This window comes from Leucopleurus acutus (assembly GCF_964270905.1).
Source record: "Leucopleurus acutus genome assembly, chromosome: 11".
Lineage (NCBI taxonomy): Eukaryota > Metazoa > Chordata > Mammalia > Artiodactyla > Delphinidae > Leucopleurus > Leucopleurus acutus.
This window is the reverse complement of record NC_139152.1, coordinates 100,811,818-100,836,362: the sequence shown is the minus strand read 5'-3', so window position 1 is coordinate 100,836,362 and position 24,545 is coordinate 100,811,818. Positions and strand designations below refer to the sequence as shown.

At 55.3% G+C, this 24,545-nt stretch overlaps 1 protein-coding gene across 1 annotated transcript in view; it reads right to left on the bottom strand.

Annotated features, from left to right (window-relative positions):
• Positions 1 to 24,545, bottom strand: part of TBC1D22A (TBC1 domain family member 22A) — a 314,915-nt gene that overhangs the window by 258,558 nt on the left and 31,812 nt on the right. Inside the window, exon 4 of the mRNA XM_082851042.1 lies at positions 22,201 to 22,377. Coding sequence (XP_082707168.1) covers positions 22,201 to 22,377 — 177 coding nt within the window. The remainder of the gene's footprint in view (positions 1 to 22,200; positions 22,378 to 24,545) is intronic.

The following is a 24,545-nucleotide window of genomic DNA, read 5'->3' as shown; positions in this document are numbered from 1 at the left end:
AACCCTGAGGATTACATGTGTGATTACACACATGATGGGCTCAGCTCAGACTCTCAATAAACAAACTAACAAGATCAGGGGAGTAAGAAACGAAAGGCTTTAGGCTCCTTCAGCTGCAGTCTGCACGTGAAAATGTCACAGATGGGTCCACTCCCAGGAAAGCTGAGCATCGCTGAGCAGGGGGAGGGGACGAGCCTTTAAGACAGAGAGAGGGGGCTTCCCTGGTGGCGCAGTGGTTAAGAATCTGCCTGCCAATGCAGGGGACATGGGTTCGAGCCCTTGTCCGGGAAGATCCCACATGCCGCAGAGCAACTAAGCCCGTGCGCCACAACTACTGAGCCTGCCCTCTACAGCCCGTGACCCACAACTACTGAGCCCGTGCGCCACAACTACTGAAGCCCGCATGCCTAGAGCCCACGCTCCGCAACAAGAGAAGCCACCGCAATGAGAAGCCCGCACACCGCAACGAAGAGTAGCCCCTGCTCACCACAACTAGAGAAAGCCCGCGCGCAGCAAGAAAGACCCAATGCAGCCAAAAAGTAAATAAAATTCCTTAAAAAAAACCAACTCATCATGATCTTTCCTGGCAAGGAGGTACCGCATAATTTATGCCAATGTGGAAAACAAATGTCTCCACGTCTCCTTTCTGCTACCAGCATCCAGTAGGACAGAGACATGAGGCGGATGAGAAGGCAAAGCTGAGCTGGCCCTTCTGCGTGGCCTGTGCGCACAGGGCGGCGGCAAGGGGGTGAGGGGGCCCGCGCTGAGCCAGCCAAGGGCAGGAGCAGAAGCACCCACACCCACCACAGGGAACCAGGGTCAGAGATCTGACCCCCGGGGGAAAAAGGCGCCGCCTCATTTTAAGCCAAAATTTAGGCAAAAGTAGTGTTACCCAAGGAGGGGTTAGGAAATGAGGCATTTGTACCTGCAGCAGACGGAAGCTTTGGAGTCTCCGGGGTTAACACAATCACTGTCTAAATAACTTAAAATCGACTGCTGGACGTCCGTAATCCAAAAGAAAAACTTCCCTTAGCCACCAGGAATTTCTTACCGACGCGGTACCAACATATGAGTCCACGTTACTATTTACAGCTTGTACACGGATTATATATTGAATTTATAATATGTTAAGATAATACTCTGTATATATTGGAATAATAAGTAAATCCTTAGAATTTTTTTTTAAGATATTTTTTAAAGTCTTTATTGACTTTAAAAGCAGCATTACAATACTGCTTCTGTTTCAGTTTTTTGGCCCTGAGGCATGAGGGATCTTAGCTCCCCGACCAGGGATCAAACCCGCACCCACTGCATTGGAAGGCGAAGTCTTAACCACTAGACCACTAGGGAAATCCCTAAATCCTTAGAATTAATTTCGCCTGTTTCTTTGCATGTCCTCGGTGTGGCTACAAGGACATGTGAAATAACACAGTGACATCTTCCCCTTGGGTGGCGCTGCCCGAGACCATTATCCGTGTCCCCTGAGTCGCGGCACCAGGTCTCATTTCCCCTTGTATGTCGGTGGCACCCAGCAGGTGCCTGGACCAAAAGCACAGTTAACTGATCGAATCAAACCAAGAGTTCAGAAGAAAGCAGGAGAGCAGAGCCAGAAGTGACCACAGGTAAAAGTCAGTATCCCAGCTCACATTTATGGAGTCCTGTCTATATGCCACGCACCATTCTGAGAGCTGTACTTAAGTGAATTCACTTAATCCTCTCCACGAGCTCAGCGTCACGTGGTGGTCAGTGATGTGGCCAGGACCCAAGCCAAGCTGACAGTTGCAGTCTCCACCCCAACCCTGTGGATGCTGCCCCAGGCACCCCGAGAATTCACTGCAGGCCCTGGACCTTCCAGAGAGGACCCACCCTTCACACGTGACCTCAGGTGGCAGGTAGGGGACACTGACCACACGAAGAGCAGGACCACGGTTCAGGTGGTGAGACACGATGCAGGTAATGATCTGTCTGCAGGGGTCCTCTGTATTTTCCAAGTTTTCCTAACAAGCATGTGTTATTTATGGAATCACAAGGTCTTCTATGCTACAGCAGACCTTTGCCTGGCGACACTGCGGGCTACAGTGAGTTACTGAGGTCTAGCGTTGCCCATGACCTCCCAAAGCCTCGCATAGCCAGAGCCCCACAGCAAGGCTCCAGACACCGTCTGAGCGCTCCCGCTACCTCCGCCCTAGGACCGGGGTTACGACCCAGGGTTCCGAGGCCCCGGCCGGGGGGGGAGGCCAGGCACTGGTTTTGCTGTGTTTTTTTAAAGCTCCCCAGGAGACAGTGACCGGTGCGTGTGCCCAGGCTGACGCCACTCCGAGCCCCGGGGGCCCCTTCCGTCGCCGACCTGAGCCCCCGCCAGCCCTCCAAGCCAGTCCAAGCCCCGCGGCCTCTGCCAGGCCAGCCTGACCAGCTCACGGGCCCCCCTCAGCTCATGTGCAGCCAGGGCTGGCCGAACCCCTCTTGGGCCACCCGTCCTGGCGCCTGCCGCGTCTCCCCCTCACCTGTGCACACCTCAAGGCCGGGAACTAGTAACCGGGCTCCCCCCGCAGGGCCGCCCACAGCAGAGCCGGACACGACAGGCCCCAGGAGCATCCGACCTGGTGACGGTGGTGTGAGCCTTCGATTCGCTTCTGATGGACGGATTCTCCTTCGAGCCCCCGCAGAAGTCACCTAAGCCCGCTGGAAACCAGCAACGTGACTTGGTGAAGGGCGCAGCGGGGAATTTCCTGAAAACAGGTTTTGGCTGAGATAAAGGCGCCACCACTGAACACCACACGGCAGGTAGCGCCTGCTCTTCAAGGGACCAGACACCACCAGGCAGGGCCCTGAGCCAGGCCCGAGCAAAGCCACAGTGATTCCTAGGGGATTCAGCCCAGGATCCCCAGAGATACCTCGCAACCAACGTTGTGTGGGAGCAAAGGGGGCCCCAGCGCTGGCCGTGCAGAGGGGGTTGGGAGGCCCAGGGGACAGGCGGGACCGGAGCCACGAGCTTCAAGTGCAGAGACGGGAAGTGGCGAGAAACGCAGCCAGAGAGGAGGGTAGGACCGACCAAAGGTGGGAGACTCTCCCAAGGGGACATTCTGAAAGAGCCGTGAGCAGGGAAACAACACGAGCTTCAGGATAACATCCGAACCGCTTCGCCGTTCCGGAGCCCTGCCGCCCAGCTGCAGCTGGACCCACCTGCCAGACTCCCTCTCCCACAGGGGCACACGCACAGGTGTGCGCACACAGCACAGCCCAGCCACACCTTGCTACTCCTCCCTGTCGGGCAGCGCCTCTCCCTCGCCTCCGTCCTTCACTCCGACTAAGGTCAGGGACTCCTTCCCCCACTCGACTGGTCTCAGTCCCTCCACAAGCCCAGCAGCAGACCGACCAATACCTCCTGCATCCTCAGTGCCCAGTATGAGGCAGGTGCTTAAGAAATTCGCTCTCCAAAACAACGAAGGAAGAAATCAACAAGTGGATGACAGAATGAGTAACTTAGGGAGAGAGTGAATAGATGAGACTAAGAAACGGCTGCAGCCTTGTTAAAATGCCCACCCGCCAAGGAGGACCCTAGAAAGGCTCGAGCAGCAAAGCCTGAGCAAATCCCACAGAAGGACGGCAGGAGGGCGGGCTCTGAGCGACACAGCATCAGAGGGTCCCAATAAAGTACCGTGTGCCCGGGGCACCTCAATCCAAAACACTGATGTGGATGAAACGAAAGGGCAAAGAGTAACCAAGTCAACGGCGGCTCTCAGACTACACAGGACCCTCGGGGAACCGAAGGGTCACACGCGAGGACACGGCGCCCGAGCGACCGACGGTGCTCCTCCATTAATACCAAGCCCGGGCTCGGGATTTATCCTAAGGAAACACAGAAGGTGTGCAGAGTTATGATTGGGGGTGTTCCTTGGGGTCAGTCATAACAATAAATAAAAAACAAAACCAGAACTGAAAACAACTGAAATGCCCAAATAATAGGGGAATGGCTTACGAAATGTGTCACCAATGAGCAAATGGCAGAAATGGCTGTACTTTAATGACTATCACACAGCCGTTAACAACCGTGCTTTGAGAGAACATTACTATCTTGGGAAAGACATCATTTATAACAAGTGAAAATCATGAGATGCACAGAGAGGTACATGCTTAATCCCAAGTCTATAAAAAGGAAGACCACACACACACACACACACACACACACACACACACACACACACACACCCCATAAAGGCCTTCCCGAAAAGACACAAATATAAGCTCTTTTAACCCCCTGGGCTACCAGGACAGCAGGTGTACAGCTGGTTTTCATCGTTCTTTCTGACCCTGGTCTTGGGAGGTTGTGTCCACCGCACAGGGTCGTTGTGAGAATAGATCAAGAAAATTCCCAGAGAGTACTGAGTGCCACGCATGGCACAAGATGGGCATCAAAAAATATTCAATGCTATTGTTTTTCTTATGATTATTCACACTACGTGCTAAACTTTAAACACTGAACACTTGTAATTTTAAATTATACTTAGGAATACCAAAGATAGGGCTTCCCTGGTGGCGCAGTAGTTGAGAATCTGCCTGCTAATGCAGGGGACACGGGTTCGAGCCCTGGTCTGGGAAGATCCCACATGCCGCGGAGCAACTAAGCCCGTGCGCCACAACTACTGAGACTGCGCGTCTGGAGCCTGTGCTCCGCAACAAGAGAGGCCGCGATAGTGAGAGGCCCACGCACCGTGATGAAGAGTGGCCCCCGCTTGCCACAACTAGAGAAAGCCCTCGCACAGAAACGAAGACCCAACACAGCCAAAATTAAATTAATTAATTTTTTTTTTAAAAAAGTAACTTTAAAAAAAAAATCCCAAAGATAAACAAAGCTAATATTCCACAAGATAAGGCTGTGTTCCTACCATGCAAACCCTGTATATGAAAGATCAAAACATGACTTTGCTAAATACATTTTATACTTTCATATTTGGTTTAGGTAATGGGGATGGAATTTTCAAGTACAGAAGGCCCAAATCTAGAAAAGTTTTAATAACTTCTGATAGGATTGGCACACAGAAGGAAATTCATGTCTTACTAATTCAATATGCATTTTATCGAGGAAATAACCACGAATAAATGGAAGAAAAGAGTGTACTTTAGCGAAGTATTTAACGGTCTGATCGAGAAAGTCATTAAAGTAAAGGGACAAGCAAATGGAACCCAGCGACCTGCATACACAAAGGCCTCGGGCGCCTGAGAGACGCACAATGTTGAAGTGCTGCGCGGTGGCGGCCACGTGATCACCACGCGGGCAGCCCTGGCACGACACGACACGACGGAGTCCGTCAATGAGGAAGGCACCACGCACCGCAAGAACGCAAAACGGTGAGGCCCAAAAACTCGTAAAGTGACTTGGGAGGAAGGAACCAAAGCAAGAAAAGGTGAATGCTACTAAGGAATACGCTGAGGCAGGCCACGTTAAGTGCACAAGGATTCGGGAACGTTTTCATGTAAACTGAGGGTAGGTCCTAAATTTAACAGTGGTGGTAGGTCCTGAGACAAGGATCACGAAATCCACCCCAGAGCCCTGAGCTAGCTGGCGGCATCTTTCAACTAAAACGCTGGGAGCCTCTGCCCTTCCTCACCAACGTCCACTGAAAGCCCGGTTCACAAAGGCACGCGGGACGCAGCGCCACCCACAGGGCCGCGGGCAGAGGCTCCCAGGAGGGTGGGCCCAGCCGACGGGAGCAGGCTCACCCAGGCTGGGAGGGTGCTGCAGGCAGACGGAGGCCCAGCGCCCGACAGAGCGGCGGACCCGCGTGAGCCGAGGAGCCCACTCGCCCCTCAGGCCAGCGGCACGGGGCCCCTATGATCCACGGGACTGCGCGGGTCCGGGTCTGCGCCCCACCACCGGCCAGCTCCAAACGACCTCACTGGCTTGAGCCGGCTGTGGCCGCGGGGTGTGCAGAGAAGAGAGGGCCGGTGTCCGGGAGAGAGCAGGCCAGGGAGGGGGGCAAGGGACCCACAAACGCGCGGGGCAGTTCCAGACAGCTTGGGTTCAAAGCACAGCTCACTCAGTCGCGGCCGCGTTTCAGAGTGTCGCCCACACGCTGTCACCTGCAGCCCTTCGGTGGGATCATCACAAAGGAACAGAGGCCAGATTAACCTGCCCAAAGTGCGGCTCTGACCATTCCACTCCCAGACCCCAAACCCTCGCGGCTCCCACCTGCCCACAGAACGAGTCACTGTATCCAAGGCTCTCGGGCCTCTGCTGCCATTGGCCCGACTCCTTGATTTTGCCCACAAGGAGGCCAAGACCAAGGATGCAGCAAGTGACCAGAAGGCGTGAAGGCGGCAGAGGCAGGGCGTGAACCCGAGATCTCAGCATCTGTGCCCCACTCGCCGCGCAACTTGCGGGATCGTGGTTCCCCAACTCAGCGAAAGCGCTAACCACTGGGCAGCCAGGAGATTCCCCATCACAGTGTCTCTCCCACTGCCCCACGGCTGCCCGACCTGCCAAGCTCCGGTCCCGCCTGCACCCCTGGCTTCTCCCACCGCTGCATCTTCAAAGAAGCCTCGTCCCTGCAGCGCGGCCGCCTCAGGACGACGACAAGCTCCCTCAGACACCGCTGCCTCCAAGTGTTGGCTCTGCTGGCCGGGAGGCCCGCAGACGGCGACCACGTCACGGCCGCCCGACTCTAGGGACAGCACACGACTCCCGCGCGGCGTGCTCAGCGCCTCGGCAGAGGTGGTGTCGCTGCACTGTCGTCGCTGCTGCTGCTGCGGCTGTCAGGGCTCAGCTCCACTCGCCATGTCTCCTCCCCAGCAGCCTGCTGCCCTGTGCCCAGGGTGTGTCCTGGACCGCAGCCTAACACAGCCATGCTCCCCGAAGCCAAAAGCCACCAAGGCCGGTTGTAGATGACCACGGCAGCCCACCCCAGGCTCTGGCGGCAAACTGGGGTAAAGCCCCCCCTCCTTAAGGTCAGCCCGCCCTCCGCGGGACAACCGAGCAGCCCAGGAGGCTCAGCTACAGGGGTGGGCGTGCAAGGACATGAGTGGGAAGGGAGTGAGTGGCCCGGGCGTACCCAGTGCCCGGACGCACCACAGAGCGAGTTCAACACCGCTGGCTGCCCCAACAAAACCCCGCAGTACGCACTGAGGACACTCACAATGCCAGATGTGACAGCAGTAAACGTAACCTGGACAGGAGGGAAGGACAAAGCACGTAAGCCCCAAAGAAAAGGACAGGCTCACAACCAAGGTGTCCACAGCGTCGGGAGACGCGAGCGGGCTTCACCTCCCTGGTCCTGCACCCGGACAGAGTTTTTAGGTGGTGCCCACACCCGCGGCGATGACCCCAGAGAGCATAACGACAAGTGAACACACTGCCTTTCCAACCCTTCCAGAACACTGCTCCACACCTAAGCCCCTCGTCCCCACCACAGGCAGCTTGTTGGGGCAGCAGGAGCACGAAGCCTGGAGTCAGGATGGGCCATCCATTCTGACGCAGCCACTTCCACCGGCGACTCGGTAAGATGGGAAGACCACAGCCGACCCTGGCGGCCCCACGGGCTCAGGGCAGGAAGTCGGGCACCGCACCTGGCCCAGGCGGGGATCCAGAAGCGCACGCCCGGTAGGACCAGCTCTCGGGCAGCAGGAAGGGGAAAGCCCTCACCGGGGGACTTCCCAAGGTCCTGCTGTGCGCGCGCGCGCGCGCGCGCACACACACACGATATGATGCATCATATTTTCTGGGAGGTGATTTAATCTGTAATTGAATAACGTCGAACCACAGGGCACACCTGAAGAGGGGCAACCCGAAGAGTGAAGGGAAGACCTACCTCTTCAGTTGATTATATGCATAAAAAATCCCCTATTGTGTAGCTGCTGTTACACCAAAAAACAAACAAACAAACAAACAAAACCTCCTGATGACTACGTTTCTGACAATTTTTTTTTATTGGAGTATGATTGCTTTACCATGGTGTGTTAGTCTCTACTTTACAACAAAGTGAATCTGTTATCCATATACATATGTTCCCATATCCCCTCCCTCTTGCGTCTCCCTCCCTCCCACCCTCCCTATCCCACCCCTCTAGGTCGTCACAAAGCACCGACCTGATCTCCCTGTGCTCTGCAGCTGCTTCCCACTAGCTATCTACCTTACGTTTGGTAGTGTATATATGTCCATGCCACTCTCTCACTTCGTCCCAGCTTACCCTTCCCCCTCCCCGTGTCCTCAAGTCCATTCTCCAGTAGGTCTGTGTCTTTGTTTCCGTCTGGCAATTCTTTTGCATTAAGAATATATATATATATTTTTTTTTTTTTTTTTTTTTTTGCAGTACGCAGGCCTCTCTCTGCTGTGGCCTCTCCCGTCGCGGAGCACAGGCTCCGGACGCGCAGGCTCAGCGGCCATGGCTCACGGGCCCAGCCGCTCCGCAGCATGTGGGATCCTCCCGGACCGGCGCATGAACCCGTGTCCCCTGCATTGGCAGGCGGACTCTCAACCACTGCACCACCAGGGAAGCCCAAGAATATTTTTGACTGAGGTGTAACTGGCCTATTATAGTAGTTTCAGGTATACAAGGTAATGATCACCACGCTGAGTCTAGTTAACACCCATCACCACACAGTTACAAAATGTGTTTTTCTTGTGATGAGAACTTTTAAGATCTACCCTCTTAGCAGCTTTCAAATACGCAGTACAGTATTACTTCACAACTGGAAGCTTGTTCCTTTTGACCCCCTTCGCCCATTCCACCTGCCCCTAACCCCCCCACCTCTGGCAACCACCAACCTGTTCTCCGCATCTGTGAGCTCAGTTGTTTTTGTTTTTGTTTTAGATTCCACAAGTAAGTGAGATCATATGGTATTTGTCTTTCTCTGACTTACTTCACTTAGCATAATGTCCTCAAGGTTCATCCATGTTATCGCAAACGGCAATATTTCATTCTTGTTATGGTTGAATAATATCCCGCTGCGCACGCGCATGTGTGTATGTATCACATCTTCTTTATCCACTCATCCGCTGATAGACACCTAGGTTGTTTCCACGTGTTGGCAATTGCAAACAATGCTGCAGTGAACGTGGGGGTGCAGATTTCTTTCTTCACGGGGTCATGAGGATGTTCTCATTAAGAATATTTCAGGTGGGGCACAAACTTTAGGTGCCTGCACAACACTGTGAGTGCACCAACTACCACTGATCTGTGCAGGTTAAAACGGCTCATTGTATGTTATATGAATTGCACCTCCATTTTTTTTAAAGGAATATTTTACTTGAGAGTTTGATGATTTGTATGCCAGGCTGACACTAGTGAATAAAATGATGACTACGCTAAGTATCACCTATTCTCAGGCTCCCCAACGTGTACAAAGTGAGAAAAGAGGCCCGTGAGACTAATATGCTTCCATTTGTATTTTACGGAGAACGGGGGCTGGGGGGGCGACGTGTACACACCCATCCATACAGTCACTTGAATAAACACAGGGCACTTATGAACGGAGGTAAGAAACAGAAGGGGAGCCACTGGCCTGGGGGTGGAGATTTATTTGTCATTATGTAAACCCTTAGCGACCAATTGAATTTTTTAATATTGCATGATGTAGCTTTTTCAATTAAAAAAAAACTAGTAAACAAAAGATACGAATGAACATCACCAGTTCCCAAACTTTAAGTGCTCTCACAACTCCCCCTCCTGCAGAATCTCAAGGAACAACGTTCCTGTTAGTGCATTTACAGTACGTATTTTGAATACTGTTAAATATGTCTAGATTTTGACTAAGCATATAAATTAAATGTTGATTTAGACAGATACACAACTTTAATAACAATTTTAAGTAAAGATCATTCTCAAAACATTATATAGCCATTAAAAATGATGGTTATGAAGACTGCAGCAAGGTGGGAAAGGCGCATGAGGTGATATTAACTGGATCGGGGTGACAAGTGGCGTCTGCCTCCTCGCTGCCACTGTGGAGAGGTGGCTAGGCTCCACTGGGAAAGGCAGTGATGGAGACCTGCACCAGCGCCAGGGCGAGCCTGCTGCACTGCACGGACCACTCCTCACGGGACTGCTTCCCAAAGCCAGGTGGAGGCAAGCACCATTAGACCCATTTTACAGGTGGGGAAACTAACGCCGAAAGAAGTCTGGGAGAAAAAAACTGCCCAGGTCACTCTGCCAGTAAATGGCAAAGCGTGGCCATGACCTGATGTGACCCCAAAGCCCACATGCTTGTTTTCCACACTCCTCTGTCCCCCAAGAGGCCAGAGATGGGGGGCAAGGTGACTGGCCATCATGGCTGCTGACTTTTCTATATCGTGGTTGTTCTTACTTCTAGAACCTAAAACAACACATAGGTTAAAACACGGATTTAAAAAGACATCCTTAACTAATTTTTTCAGACTATCTTATCCTAAGAAAAAAGGTATTTCATTTTTTTAAGCACTTTAAGCAAGCCTGAACTTTTTCCCTTTAGGACCAATTTGAGTACAGTCTAAGATTTCACCAGAAAGCCTCAGTTTGTACTAGTATCTCAAGACCTGGCTCAAAACCAAAACCAAAGCCTTACTCGGCAGCGCCTCACTCCTCATGGCAAATTCAGGATAAAGATGATTTTCTTCACTTCCCCACACAAAACCCAGCGCTGCCTTGTTTCTCTAACTTCCTTCCTGTGTCCTACCCCATTGTGAGGCCAACCCAAGTGACTTCTCATCTCCCACGCCCTGCACTTCTATTCATCAGGAATTTCTCCCTCTTTCTCATTTTGGTCACGTGCGATCTAACCCTGCACCAAATCCCTAAAACTGGACTGCGTGTCCTGGTACAGTGAGCGCAGAGGACGTGCAGGGAGCCCTGGGCTGCTGCTGCCTGTGGGCTTACCCTCAGGCAGGCCCTCCTCCTCCTCTGAGTCTCAGTTTCCTCATCTGCAAAATGGGGCCGCTCTGCTGATCGCTTAGGGCAGCACAGAACCCGCGAGGAAACCTGTGGGGAAGACCTTCACAAACAGAGGCCTTCCTCCCTGACAAGGGCAGGCTGGTGCTGTGCGGCGACCACACAGTGCTGCGTCTCGTCGAGCAGGAAAGCTGCCGTAGACTGTTTGTGTCCCCAAAGGGCCTATGTTAAATCCCGACTCCCAGGGTGACGGTTCAGAGGTGGGGGCTGTAGGACGTGCTTAGATCACAAGGTGGGGTCCCCCTGGATGGAATTAGTGCCCTGATAAAGAGGCTCAGGGAGCGCCCTCGCCCCTTCGGCCGCTGGAGCACAGTAAGAAGGCGCCATCTATGAACCTCACCAGGTACGGAATCTGCCGTCGGTGCCTTGACCCGGAACTTCTCAGCCTCCAGAACCACGAGAAATAAATGTCAGCTGTAGCCGCCCAGCCCACGGTATTCTGTTCCAGCATTACCACACCAATAATGCACTTCCTCGCTTTCTATGCTGAAACTAGAAACCCGCTCAGGGCGAAGCAGCCCATGGGCCTCGGCACCACGCAGGGCAGGATCCTTGGCACGGGCTCAGAGGTCCACAACCACTGGCACACCCTGCAGCCAAGCGACCAGCCATTTCAGACGACGTCCGTGAGCACCTGCACCCCACGGACTCGTGGGCCTGCAGAGTGAAGCTTTCAAATGAGTGCAGTGTCGAGCTGAGCAGGCGACCGCAGCCCCTGGGCCCGTCAAGTGAACAGCAAACCACCGATCGTCACTGGAGCACAGCGTGGACCAGGACTCGGCCCTGTCCAGGCATCCCTGCCCCCCGCTCCTCCGCGCAGCCCCTGAACGTGTCGCACACATCCACTCCTGTCGCGTGACTCAGCTTACAGTCTCCTGACCTGCCACCGTCAGGGGCCCCATCCTCAGGGCAGTTCAAGAGCGGGGGTCCAGGACGTGCAAACACGGGACCCCACGTCTGGCCTCTCCTGCCCCACTGCCCCTGCACATGTGACTGCTGTGTTTCCCTCCTGGGAAGGGATAACTCAGGCCCTTTGAGGGTCACAGAGGGCCTGGGAGTGAAAAAGTCAAAACGGCACCCGACCTCATTCTTCTCCACTTTCTTGCTTCTCATCTTTAACACGTGCAACTTCCCTTCCTACCTGTAAGCGTGAACCAGATAGACGGCACAAGAAAGTAACCAGGGATTCCCTGGTGGCACAGTGGTTGAGAGTCCGCCTGCCGATGCAGGGGACACGGGTTCGTGTCCCGGTCCGGGAGGATCCCACGTGCCGCAGAGCGGCTGGGCCCGTGAGCCATGGCCGCTGATCCCGCGCGTCCGGAGCCTGTGCTCCGCAACGGGAGAGGCCATGGCAGTGAGAGGCCCGCGTACCACAAAAAAAAAAAAAAAAAAAGAGTAACCAAACAAGGGAGCACGGCTGACTCTGGCTCCTGGGATTTTCCTAGGAAGATGGGCAACCAAACCACCCCAGGAAGAAGCACCAGAGTGAGTAGGGCCTCTGTCTGGAAAACACACATGACAGGAACCCAGGAGGGTAAAGTTGAAGTGGACAGCCATTGTGCCCCGGCCTCTCTGAGCTCCTTCTCAGGGATTCCACGTACTTCCATGTACCTGACACAGAGTAAGCTCTCGGTCAAAGCCAGCCACCATCACCAACATCACCACCAACACCACCACTACCACCACCACCATCATCACCAACATCACCACCATCATCAACACCACCATCACCACCACCACCATCACCACCACTACCACCACCACCACCATCACCATCACCACCACCATCACCAACATCACCATCACCACCACCATCACCAACATCACCATCACCACCATCACCACCACTACCACCATCACCATCACATCAACATCACCACCATAACCATCATCACCACCATCACCGTCACCACCATCACCACCACTACCACCACCACCATCATCACCAACATCACCATCAACATCACCATCACCACCACCACCACTACCACCACCATCATCATCACCATCATCTCATCACCACCATCATCACCACCATCACCACCATCATCATCATCACCACCACCACCACCACCACCACCACCACCATCACCATCAACATCACCACCATCATCACCACCATCACCACCACTACACCACCACCACCATCACCAACATCACCACCACCATCACCACCATCACCATCACTACCACCAAGGTCACCACTACCACCATCCCAGAGCCCTTGATTTGATTCTAAAGAAGTCAAAATCCTGCTGCTGTGTTGCCCGCATCCTTCCACACCTACAGGGAATTCCAATTGCTCACCATCTCTTCCAACTTCCCTTCTTCAGAAAACCCTCTTCTTTCTAGCTTCATCTGGCAACTTTACAGGATGTGCATTTCCAGAATGCATAAGATAGGATCTGTGCATTGATTAATTAATTCATTCATTTAAAAGCATTATTTTCTTTGCAGTTTCCAGGACCAGACACCTGGCTATGTGTTGGTTTGTGGTCCTTTGGAATCTGAGCTACATTTGGGGGCAAAACCAGGACACAGGAGGGCTCATTCTAAATACTGTGTCTTTGACTATGAAAATTCAAAGTTCATTCACTCGTTCCCTCCACACCCAAGACTGTGTATACAGTTCAACACAATTCAAACAATTTCTGGGTCTCCACCGTGTGGTCGGGGCAGCGCTAGACACCAGCCATGGGTTAAGTGCTACAATACAAGAAAGACGGTCCCTACCTCAAGGAACCGGAAACCTGGTGGGGTGACAGATTTACACGTGCCTATCTGAGTGGCAAACACAGCTGGCTGTCCACCCAACATTCATCCCCTCCCTCTTCCCTGTAACCGGAACCCCAATTCCAAAGTGCCAACGGCCGAGCCCACGAGATCCTTCTCAGCACCGCTTGCAGCTCGGGGGGCGGGAGCCGGGCAGGGGGCACGTGACCCAGCTCTGGTCAAACTGCTTTTCTGATAAGACTACAGATGCCATGGTGACTGCCCTTTGCTTTGACACAGGACAATGACCGCCACCTTGTGGCCACGAGCTTAGGTCCCTGATGAAATCAATGCCCACAGCTCCCTACCTCCAGACATCCTGCTGAGAAAATTAACCCCTATTTGTCTAAAGACCCCTGAGTCTGGTTTTCTGATACCTTCAGCCAAAACGAATCCTGACCAATGCCCCTCCTCAGCTGGTGAACGACAGAGGCCAAGAGCACTGAGGCGGCCGTGGGGCAGGAGAGGGCAGGCCAGTGGGCCCCAGCAGCACTGCCTGAGCAAGCGGCGTGTCCTGGCCCCCATCACTGGACGCGAAGACCAGCGGCTCACAGCACGGCCCACGAGGAACTCACAGTCCAGTGGTGAGATGGACACAACCCTGAGAGCTGAGTCACGGGCACAGAGGGCTGCAGGGCAGGGAGCAGACTCCCACACACCCCGCCCACTTTCCCGCTCTCACCCCTCAGACAAAAACAGACACCACGGTCTCATGAGTATTCAACTGTTACTTCATGTCCTGATCTACAAAGGAAATCATTAGAGGAAAAAAGACAAACGTGTAATGGATTGATTTCTCAAACTGCTCCTTTAAAACTGTACAGTAGATGTACAAACTTTTTGTTAATATTTGCTTTTAAGATTATACACAGGAAATCATCGTCCATGAGAAAGTTACCTGAAAGACCCCTGAAAGGTTTCCTAATTAAACTGAAGATCTGCTCTACCAGAGATATTAAATGAAATGCTTAACTTTCACCAAATCATAGTCACTCTGGTTTATTCTAAGCTGAGTGATAACTACACGTAGCTCAAATGCCACACCTAGTAGTGCGAATGCCACCCAGACAATGAGGATACTGCAGTGGCAATGCAATGAAGTCAGGACCGGCGCGTCTTCTGCAGCTCTCACACTCCCGTCCTGAGCCCAGAAGACAAAGCAAACTCGGGGAGCCCCTTCTGCGGGGCTCTAAAGGGCTGGCGAGAGCCGATTACAGGTAATGAGAGGAGAGGAGAAAACAGCCATAATTTAGCCAGCGTACACAGTGGCAGTTGCACTTTGTGGCTTTTATTTTTTCCACGTCTCTCACTTTCAATAACATTCCGTGAACTATCATTGCGGAAACCCTACAACGAGAGCGACACAGAGGGAGGAGCCGTGCGGAGTCCCCTCCTCCGTGACGGGACTCGGGCGATCAGCCACCCGTGGGCCGGGCAGAGGCTCTGGGGGGAAGCAGGGCGTCAGTGACACGGGGACGGCGCAGCATGGGGTCCGCACATGTGCAACGGGCCTGGCTGCAGGGAGGATGCTGCCGCAGTTGAGCTGTATTTGAACGTCAGGAATAATTACTTGCCTAGTGATTATTTTCACAGAAAGAAAATAGAGCCAGACTGGGAGGACTGCGCCCACCCAAGTAAGGGGGGAGACGTCTCACCGGTGCTCAGCAACCCGTGCCCGCCCTGAGCTCGCACGCCCGGCACCACCAACCCCTAGAAAGAGACCGAGGTCTCCCTCCGGGAGTCGGGGGCAGAGGGCAACGGGTGATCCGAGGAAAACACGGCAGGATGAGAGGGAGTGAAGGTGTGGAGGCGTTCGGGGGTGGGGGGTATGATGGGAGATCCTGATGATGAGGGTCTGTTCGAGCAGAGGCCTGGAGGAAGTGAGTCACGCAGGAAGCCGAGGCAGAGGGACGGCAGAGCACAGGCCCAGGCACGGACGTGCCGCTGCGTCCCGGCGACCGCAGAACAGAGCGAGGGGACGATGGGAGGGGGACAGGCAGGTCGTGGGAGGCCGGGCCTCTCGGGCGTCACCAGGCCGACGGCTGACTCTCTGAGTGAGAAGGAGCCGCCAGATGGCTCTGATGGTACCTGATCCGGATCGCATTTCCAAAGGACTGCTGACAGCTGTGCCGAGCACGATGCCGGACATAGGTGCGCGGGGGCCAGCGGGGATGGGCTGTCACCGTTAGGCGAGAGGCGGTGGCAGGGACAGGCGGTGGGCTGGAGGTGCTGAGCGCAGGAGACCTGGTGACAGCCCAGAGGTGGGAGTGGGGAGGAGGGAGGAGAAGACGGCGGGGGGCTGGGCCCGGGTCACCAGAGGGGGCACCGCTGTGCAGAGATGGGGGCACGAACGGTGACAGGTTCAGGGGGGAGGAGTGAGGGCCTTGGGAAGTCAACTAAGGTGACACGTCCAACCTAGAATCTGCCTTTCAAGGCAGATGAACTTTTTCAAAAACGAACTCCTTGTGTACATTCTTAACGAAAGCTGCTTTGCCTGTGTTCCTCCTGACGTCAGAGAAGATGCTACCAGGGAGAACCAAAGCTGGGGGGCAATCCAGGAGAAGCGGGAAAGAAAGGTGGGGGAGAAGAGCCTGGACCCTGGGCTCTGGCCTCCCTGTCCCCTCACAGAGGCTCCCCCCACCCCGACTGGAGCCCGCACGCACTCTGCTCAGTCAGAATCGGCCTCGGCGGTGCTTGCCTGACAGGAGAGGCTCAGCCAGCCCACAGCCAGGACCACGAGACGCAGTAACCAAGGAAAGGCACCGGCCGAACGCTGCCTCGGCTCAGCCTGAGATGTGCTCGCTCCTCCCGCTGCTGCATGTGCGCCTACTGCGTGCCAGGCCCTACTATGTGCACCAGGGTTCTGGTCCTGAGCTGCAGGCGGGGACTGCAGGACTCGGGCAGCATGGTGAATTCATTAACCCTCTTTTAAACCTTCTCTGTTTGTTTCACTAAAAAGTACTTTCTCCCCAAACCTCACAGCTGAGATAAAACCGGGCTGCAGAGGCTCCCTGCCAGGCTCCCTTGGAGCCCCGCCTCTTACACTCCAATTACCTTTCAGAAGCTCGGCTGGCTGGCGGCAGGGCCCGGGGGAATCTGAGGAAGCGTGTCCAGCTGAACTGGCACCAGCAGGGCAAAGAACCAAATGCTGCCCACACCTCCGCTGAGAATCGGGATGCGAGCGCGTGGCTCAGCCAGCGGGTCCAAAGCGCACTGCGGCGGAGGAGCGCGAACACCACACGCGAGGAGACCTCGACTCCTCTCCCCTGGAGTCTCTGCGCTTGGGCAGCTGCCAGGGGCCCCCGGAGCGGCCATCCCGGCGGGAGTCCTCCCCAAGGCTGAGTTAGCGGAGCTGCCACCTTGTCCCTCCCACATCCTGTTGCCCCTCTGGGACCACCCTCCCCTTTCACAAGGCAGCAGGACAAGCCCGCACGGGCACACACACTCGCAACCTCCTCTGTCCCTGGCTGGGACACAGCGGCGAGGCTGTGGGGCTGCGCCTGGTCCTACGGCTGACGCTGGGCACCGGCGGGCCACCGCCCGGACCTTCGGGAACAGGGGTACCGGCAGCCTTGCCACCACAGCCAGGCCACGCCGTCCGCCGTCCACTCCCGGTCCTCCAGCCAGGCCCTCAGCAGAGGAACGAGGACCCGGCCAGCATCGGCCCTGCCCTCGCCACGGGGCCGCAGGGTCGCCCCTGCACCAGGGCTCAACCTCCCCAGCTGCGATCAGGAGCCGGCTGCTACCGGGGTCAGGCTCCGGGTGTGTCTGGGTTGGGGGGCGGTGCACACGCATGTCAACACACAGGAAGCACAGTGCCCCGCACAGAGTGAGGACCCGAAACACAGCAAGTGTGCAGTTATTTGGATACACTGCCTCCCCTGGCTCTGTTTTACCAGTACCTGATTCTGCCACCTGGTGAAAAAACACCCTTCTTGGGCGTGCCCCGGTTTTGTGTCCATCAGCTGTCCCCCTATGCCCGCAGCCCCTGGGCTCCAGCTGACACAGTCCTGGTGGCCCCTTCTCCCTGGGCCACCAGCTTCCCCTCCCCCAGTCGACCCCCCTAATTTCCTCCCCGTCCCCACATCCCTGCACCTCCCCACTGCTGCGTGGCCTTGTTCCGCTCCCCTGGTTCCAGCCCTGCCAGAGGCTTTGCACAGAGAGAAAGCTGGGGGCCTCCTCCTGGCCTTCTCAGCCCTCCAGACCTGCCCCTCGCTGCCCTGCCGGTCTCCCTCCTCCCCTCCCCTTCCCTCCCCTACCCTACCAGGCCCTGTCCATTCCCGAAGCCCCATCCCAGGGCAAGACCTCTGCACCCCTGGCCCCTCCCTGGGAAGCTCCAGCCTTTACCCCACACCTCTGTTTTTCTCTCCACTGCGCCTACTACCTTCGGCCGGTTCCTGGAGTGCTGACTGCGTGCATCTGTCTGTCTGTCCCCGACACTCAACGTCAGCTCCTGAGCGCAGGGACGCTGGGGTCTGTTCCTGGTACACCCCCAGCACCTACAGCAACAGCAGGTGCTCTACAAACACTGGCCGAATGAAGAACTACGTGGGCACCTGACGTCAACCACCTCCGACGTCACAAGGACCCTGCAGGAGAGTCCCAACTCCCCCGTGATGGCTGATGAGACAGGAGGCTGAGTCACCTATCACACTGGCTCCCAGGCTGCACTGCCTCCCCTTCCTGCCATCAGGGCCCCTTGCAGGCAGGGCTGTCCTCCAGCCCCGGGCCCGGAAGGGGCACCGAACTCAAACCCTTGCTTCCTGAGTGAACAACTCCATATCACCCTCCCCCCCCTCCCCGAAAAAAACCCTCTCCTCCCCATAGCCGTCTCCCGGCACACTCTCCGTCTTAAAGCCCAGCCCGGGTGCTCACGGGGTAACTGGACCGTGACCTTGCACCTGGCCTCACTCCCTCTGTGCTCGTGTCTGAATGTCCGGCACCAGGGCTGCGTGTCACACACGGACGACCTCAGAGCCCGGCTGCCACCAGGTGGTCACTCGGCAGGCCTTGGGCTGCACATGTTTAGCCGACGGCCAACTCACATGCCGGTTCAGACACACGTGGTCACCACGAAAGCCTCCAAGTGTCATTTTCTTGGGCTTCAAAGCAGGCAGCCTTTGCACAAGTAAATATTGAGTCAACGCTAAGAGCAGAGTGAGCTGTTAAGTTCTATTTGCTACTCTCATCCCTGTAAGGGAGCACAAGCTGAGCAAAGAAGAACAGCACTCTGACGGGCGGAGCGACATTCTGCAGGTAGAACTGCTTCTGCGGGCAGGTGCTGCTCATGTCAGTGATTTTCTTCTTCAACATTAGCAAATATTTGCCACTTGCATCTTTCACGTAATGTGAAGATAATACATCCCACTGTCTTCCGGAGCTATCTTAATTGCCTTATAAAAACAGGCAATTTGCCGGCTGTGTTTTCTCTTGCCACTAAATACAAATCCAGTAATTCACTTTGAAAGCTTTGGTTTTCGCTTTTTGGTGTTAGAGTTGATACTCACATAGAATTCTAAAGAAAGAAAAAAACCATAATCCCACAACCGAACAAAAGAATCTGATTTTCTTTTAACCTTTCAATCTATCCATATGTACTCACTTTCCCACAAGCCTTGAAAGCTTTATTTTTAAGTACGATTTTATTTTCAAAAGTTACTCCAATGACAAAGTCCACTAGAAGATTCTAACTGGGGGCTCAGAACCTGACCCAGAACTGCCGTTCCCATCAGGCAATCTTGTTTTCACGAGCTATCTCCTTGCCACCTACCATTAGAAGCTGCTGAATGTAACCAAGAAAATATCTATAAAGTGGCCACATATGTCAATGTCATAAAAATCAAGTAGAGAATAAACGGGCCAGTGCAAATGAAAATAATCAGAAGAAGTAAAATAACTAACCTTTTCTGAGTGTTTATTGAGTGCTGGCCACTCTCCCAAAAACTTCACATGTATCAATATCATCAGCAAAATCTGTACAGGTTCCCCCCACTATCCGAAAGTAGAGTGTTTCTATGAAATCTTACATAAGCTGAAACGGCGTGAAGTGAAGACGCAATTTTTGCTTTTCACTTTTTTTCATGAAAGCAAAAAAACCCTCTCCGGGTTTCCTTCCGTTAGGGAAACAGGTACTGAGTAGGGCTTCCGTGAAAGCGAGGCGGTGTAAAGCGGGGGACACCTGTGCTGCCACCGCTGTACCTGCAGGTGAACGTGCAGGCTGAGGCCTGGAGGCTACGAGGCTCGCTCCAGGGCACGTGCAGAGGAAGCCACGCGGGCAGCTGCCCCGGGAGCCCCACCCTCGCTGCCCACGCGCAGCACTCCGCTCCTCACGCACGGTCCCCTTCCATCGGGCTCGGAGCATGAGACTTCCACGCACCGAGGCCCCCAAGCTCTCCCTCCCCGAGCTCCCCACGGCCAGGGATGCTCCAGGAATGTCAGGTCAGGGTGAGGAACAGGTGTTCTTCTTCTGTCGGAAGAACAGCTCTTGCGTCTGTAATGAGAGCAAGTCAGGAAAACCCTAAGGGCCCCTCGGGAGGGGCAGCGAAGTGGCGGCCGCAGACAGACGGGCTCACTGCCGACCCCACACAGGGGCCACAGCCTCTCCCTAGTACTATCGGGGAATACATGGTTAAATCTAAAAGGTGAGCAGAACAGCGTTACCATTCGTATGGAGAGGAAAGAAAAAAGTGTATGTAGCGACACACAGACCCAAGGACCTCCCTACACATCACCTCTGAATCACCAAAGGAACAAGAGTAACTTTTTGGGGGGAAGAACTGGCAGACACCCCCTGAAGCAGGGATCAGAGCTGGCTTCATCGACCTCAGGACAAACCAGCACCCTGGCCTCCTGCTACGACGACCAAGAAGGCAAAGCAATTAAGTGCTGTTCCTACCAAAAACAGCCGGCCCAAATCTCACCAGGGGAACGTGAAACAAGACACTCCGAAGGGCCTACGCTCTTCCAAGACCACAAGGCGAGGCCGGAGCATCACTCCAGCTAACAAGACGAGAGACGTGGCAACTGAACGCCACGCGTGATCCCGCAGTGGGTTCTGGACGAGGAAGAAAGGTATCATGGGTGCTACTGGGACAAGCGTCAAGATGTGAACGTGGGCCGTGCGTTAGAGAGCAGTGCCGCGTGGATGTTTAATTTCCTGACTTTGACAGCGATATCATGACAACATCGAGAGGGTGTCTTTGTTCTTAGGAAATAATGAAGTCTCGCGGGGCAGATGGTTCAAACGGTTCAGGAACAGCATGTCTGCACGTAAGCGCACACACACAGAATGCAATGGGGCAAAACGTAAACAACCGGTGAATCTGGGCAAGGAGCGTACGGGGGCGCTCGTGCTGTTCTTGCAACTTTTCCGTAAATTTGAAATCACGTCGAAATCAAAAGTTTAACACAACATGTGCGCGGACCATCTCTGGAAGATGACACCTGGAACCGGGCAAAGGGGGAGAGGCGAGCTGAGGAAGGGAAAGGGCTCATCTTCCCTCTGCACCTACCAAAGACAGCCGGCCCAAATCTCTGTGCCATGCGACTCTGCAGGCAAAAACTGAACAAAACTAAGAAGAAAACACCCACGGTGAGAACGGCACCCGGGCTGGAGCAGCTCCTTCCGAGCTGCAGGATCTTTCCAAGGACGCCCTCCTCCGGCCTCACGAACCAGGCCCGCGGCTTCGGCTTCCGCAGGCTCGTCCTGGGCCGCGGCCGCCTCCCTCCGCGGGCCTCACGCGCCACCTGCTGGCCACGCGGGGCACTGCCCGCCGTGGCGCCCAGCCCGCGGAGCGCAACCAAGAGGGACTACAGCCACCTCCACCCTCCCGAAAGCTCCGGCATCGGGCAGAACGCCCAGTGCAGAGTGGCACTCAACAGGGATGAGATCCATAAATAGAAGAACACAGATCTGAGTGGAATTCCAGCAGAACTTGAAAGCAAGCACGCCTCAGCCTGGCTGCAGAGCGTCCAAGCGGGTATCATGACCCATGAGAACCACGCCTGTGACTGTCCTGTCCCCTGCTGGCCCCTCCACCCAAGACCTGTCTTGCCCCCTGCCCCCTGCAGTGCTCACACTCTACGCAGACCCACTGGGCCCCTGCAGGAAGGTACAAAGTCAGCCACGGTCAGGACGTCCATCACCGGCCCGGATCGCCGGCCCCACGACCACTATGAAGGACAAGGACGTCCACCTGGCCGGCCCTGCAGAGCTCCCCAAGGCAGTGCTAAGAAGCCAGAAGAGTGCAACTGGGCATTAAGGAAAACAGATCAGAAAATGCTGATCGAATTGCAGAGGAAGCACATTAATAAACACGTTGACAGTAAACTTTCAGGACAAACGTCTCTCGTCTTAGTGACCTACTGGCATGAAACACAACAGATCAACCTCTCACCAGGTGAATTACACGGGGAGCAAGTACGTTAAATGGCAGCAGACTGGCCTTCAGAGCTGCACCCCCTTTAGAAACGAGGCACAGCGGCGTGGCCTCGCCCACAGGGGACTCACCGAGGTCTGTGTTGGGGCCAGCGAGGAGCTGTTTGAACTTGTCCAGCCGGGAGGCCTCTCTTTCACTTAAGGCTGAGCTGCTGAGGGTACTGGGCTCGGGCACCCCACCCAGTGCCACGGTCGCCGAGTGCGGGAGAGACTGGGATCTCTGCAGAGGGACGGCATCACTGGCGCTTCCTGCAGAGGGAGCGGGAGAGAACAGAGGTGAGGCTCCGGACACACCCACACCCACGCCCACCACTAAGGAGGCCTCACACATGCCTCACTGCTCTCCCTCCGTGGATCTGCCATCACCGAGCAGCGAGGACCTGGTTTCTTGAGGGATAAAATGAACCTAGCTCACACCCATGGAGCGTGCCGGCCCTCCTGGTGGAGGGGTGTTCCCCAGTGAAACAGACGCACCCCACGAAAAGCAAGACACTGACAACCACACAACCATAGACCAGGTCTGTCAGGGCTGCCAACGGTCTGGGCCTGCCTGGGTGACGCGCCCCGAGGATATGCTGGTGCAGGGCAGGGGGGAGGATGCCTGCACGGGTCACCCGGGCCTGGCATGGAGGGAAGCCACCAAGGCACACGTGAAGGGAGCATGAAGCCCATGGAGGTGCTGAGGACTGTCTGAACATCCCAGGTCTCCCCGAGCCCCAGGAGGGAGGTCAGGCAAGGACCGTCACCCAGAGAAAGCAGAAGAAGCTAGATCCCCCACTGCAGGTGGAGACGAGGGGCCACCAGAGTGCAAGCTTGCCCAGCCCTCACCCAGGCACCACTGACCTGAGACAGACTGAAGGGCTGCCCACAAGGACCCACAAGAGGGCCTGAAGTGACACTGCGCGGCACCCAGCACCCAGGACTGGGGACAGGCAAAGGAAAGAGCAGAGGGCCCTCAGGTCACTTGACAAAGAGCCTCCAGGGACCAGCACGGGACCCACAAGCAAGAGGCCCTGAAAGGCTGTAGACCCCCGGGCCCAGATTGCATTGAGCAATCGCATCTTCCAAAACTGAAATTTAAAGTAAAGGGCTTCCCTGGTGGCGCAGTATTTAAGAATCCACCTGCCAATGCAGGGGACACGGCTTCAAGCCCTGGTCCAGGAAGGTCCCACATGCCATAGAGCAACTACGCCCATGAGCCACAACTACTGAGCCTGCGTGCCACAACTACTGAGCCTGCAAGCCGAAACTACTGAGCCTACGTGCTACAACTGCTGAAGCCCAAGCACCTAGAGCCCATGCTCCGCAACAAGAGAAGACACCACAATGAGAAGCCCGCGCACCGCAACAAAGAGTAGCCCCCGTCCGCCGCGGCTAGAGAAAGCCCACGTGCAGCAACGAAGACCCAACGCAGCCAAAAATTAATTTACTTAAAAAAAAAAAAAAAACGGGGCTTCCCCGGTGGCGCAGTGGTTGAGAATCTGCCTGCCAATGCAGGGGACACGGGTTCGAGCCCTGGTCTGGGAGGATCCCACATGCTGCGGAGCAACTAGGCCCGTGAGCCACAACTACTGAGCCTGTGCATCTGGAGCCTGTGCTCCGCAACAAGAGAGGCCGCGGTAGTGAGAGGCCCGCGCACCGCGATGAAGAGTGGCCCCCGCTTGCCACAACTAGAGAAAGCCCTCGCACAGAAACGAAGACCCAACACAGCCATAAATAAATTAATTAATTAATTTAAAAAAAAAAAAGTACAGTAAAAACTAAGCTCCGGGAAATGGGGCAAGGAGCAAACAACGTGAAGCGAAAATGCTAAGGCTGGCCTCCGGCAGCAGCTGTCAGAAGGGAGCTGCCATGCTTTACAGCAAACACACGGGCAAGGCTCCCAAGGGGGCCCGCAGGGCACCGAGGAGCACGATGGCCCAGGCCTCCGGGCAGAGTCTGGCCCAGTTACACTTCCAGAAAAGCCTGCAAACGTGGCGCAGCGCTGAGAGCACCTCCCGCTTCGGGGTTCTGCGAGGACAGGCTGGAGTGCTGAGGGGAAGGCAGAGGTGGCGGGACTCAGAGCTCCCCTCCCTCCCGGGGACCTGCTCTTCCCAGTGGCCCCCGCGAGTCTGCAGGAGGCGCCGCAGCAGGGGCGGGGCCCGCGGCAGCGCGGAGCAAACGTGCTCGCTTTTATCTATCTGCGATCGCAGAGTTGCTCCGTGTGACTTTATTCAGACCCTAATGGCCCCACTTGCCCCTGAGCCCCATTCGAAGGCGGGGCTGGTGGGATCTGGAAGGTAAAGCAGCAGCAGCGGCCCCCAAGGAAACAGTCAGGTCTACAGCCAGGCCTCCCGTCACCGCGAGTGGAAAACACGTCAACGCCCCACCTCCAGGGCCCCCGAGAGTGTGCTTTAACCGCCACCCATTGGTGTCCA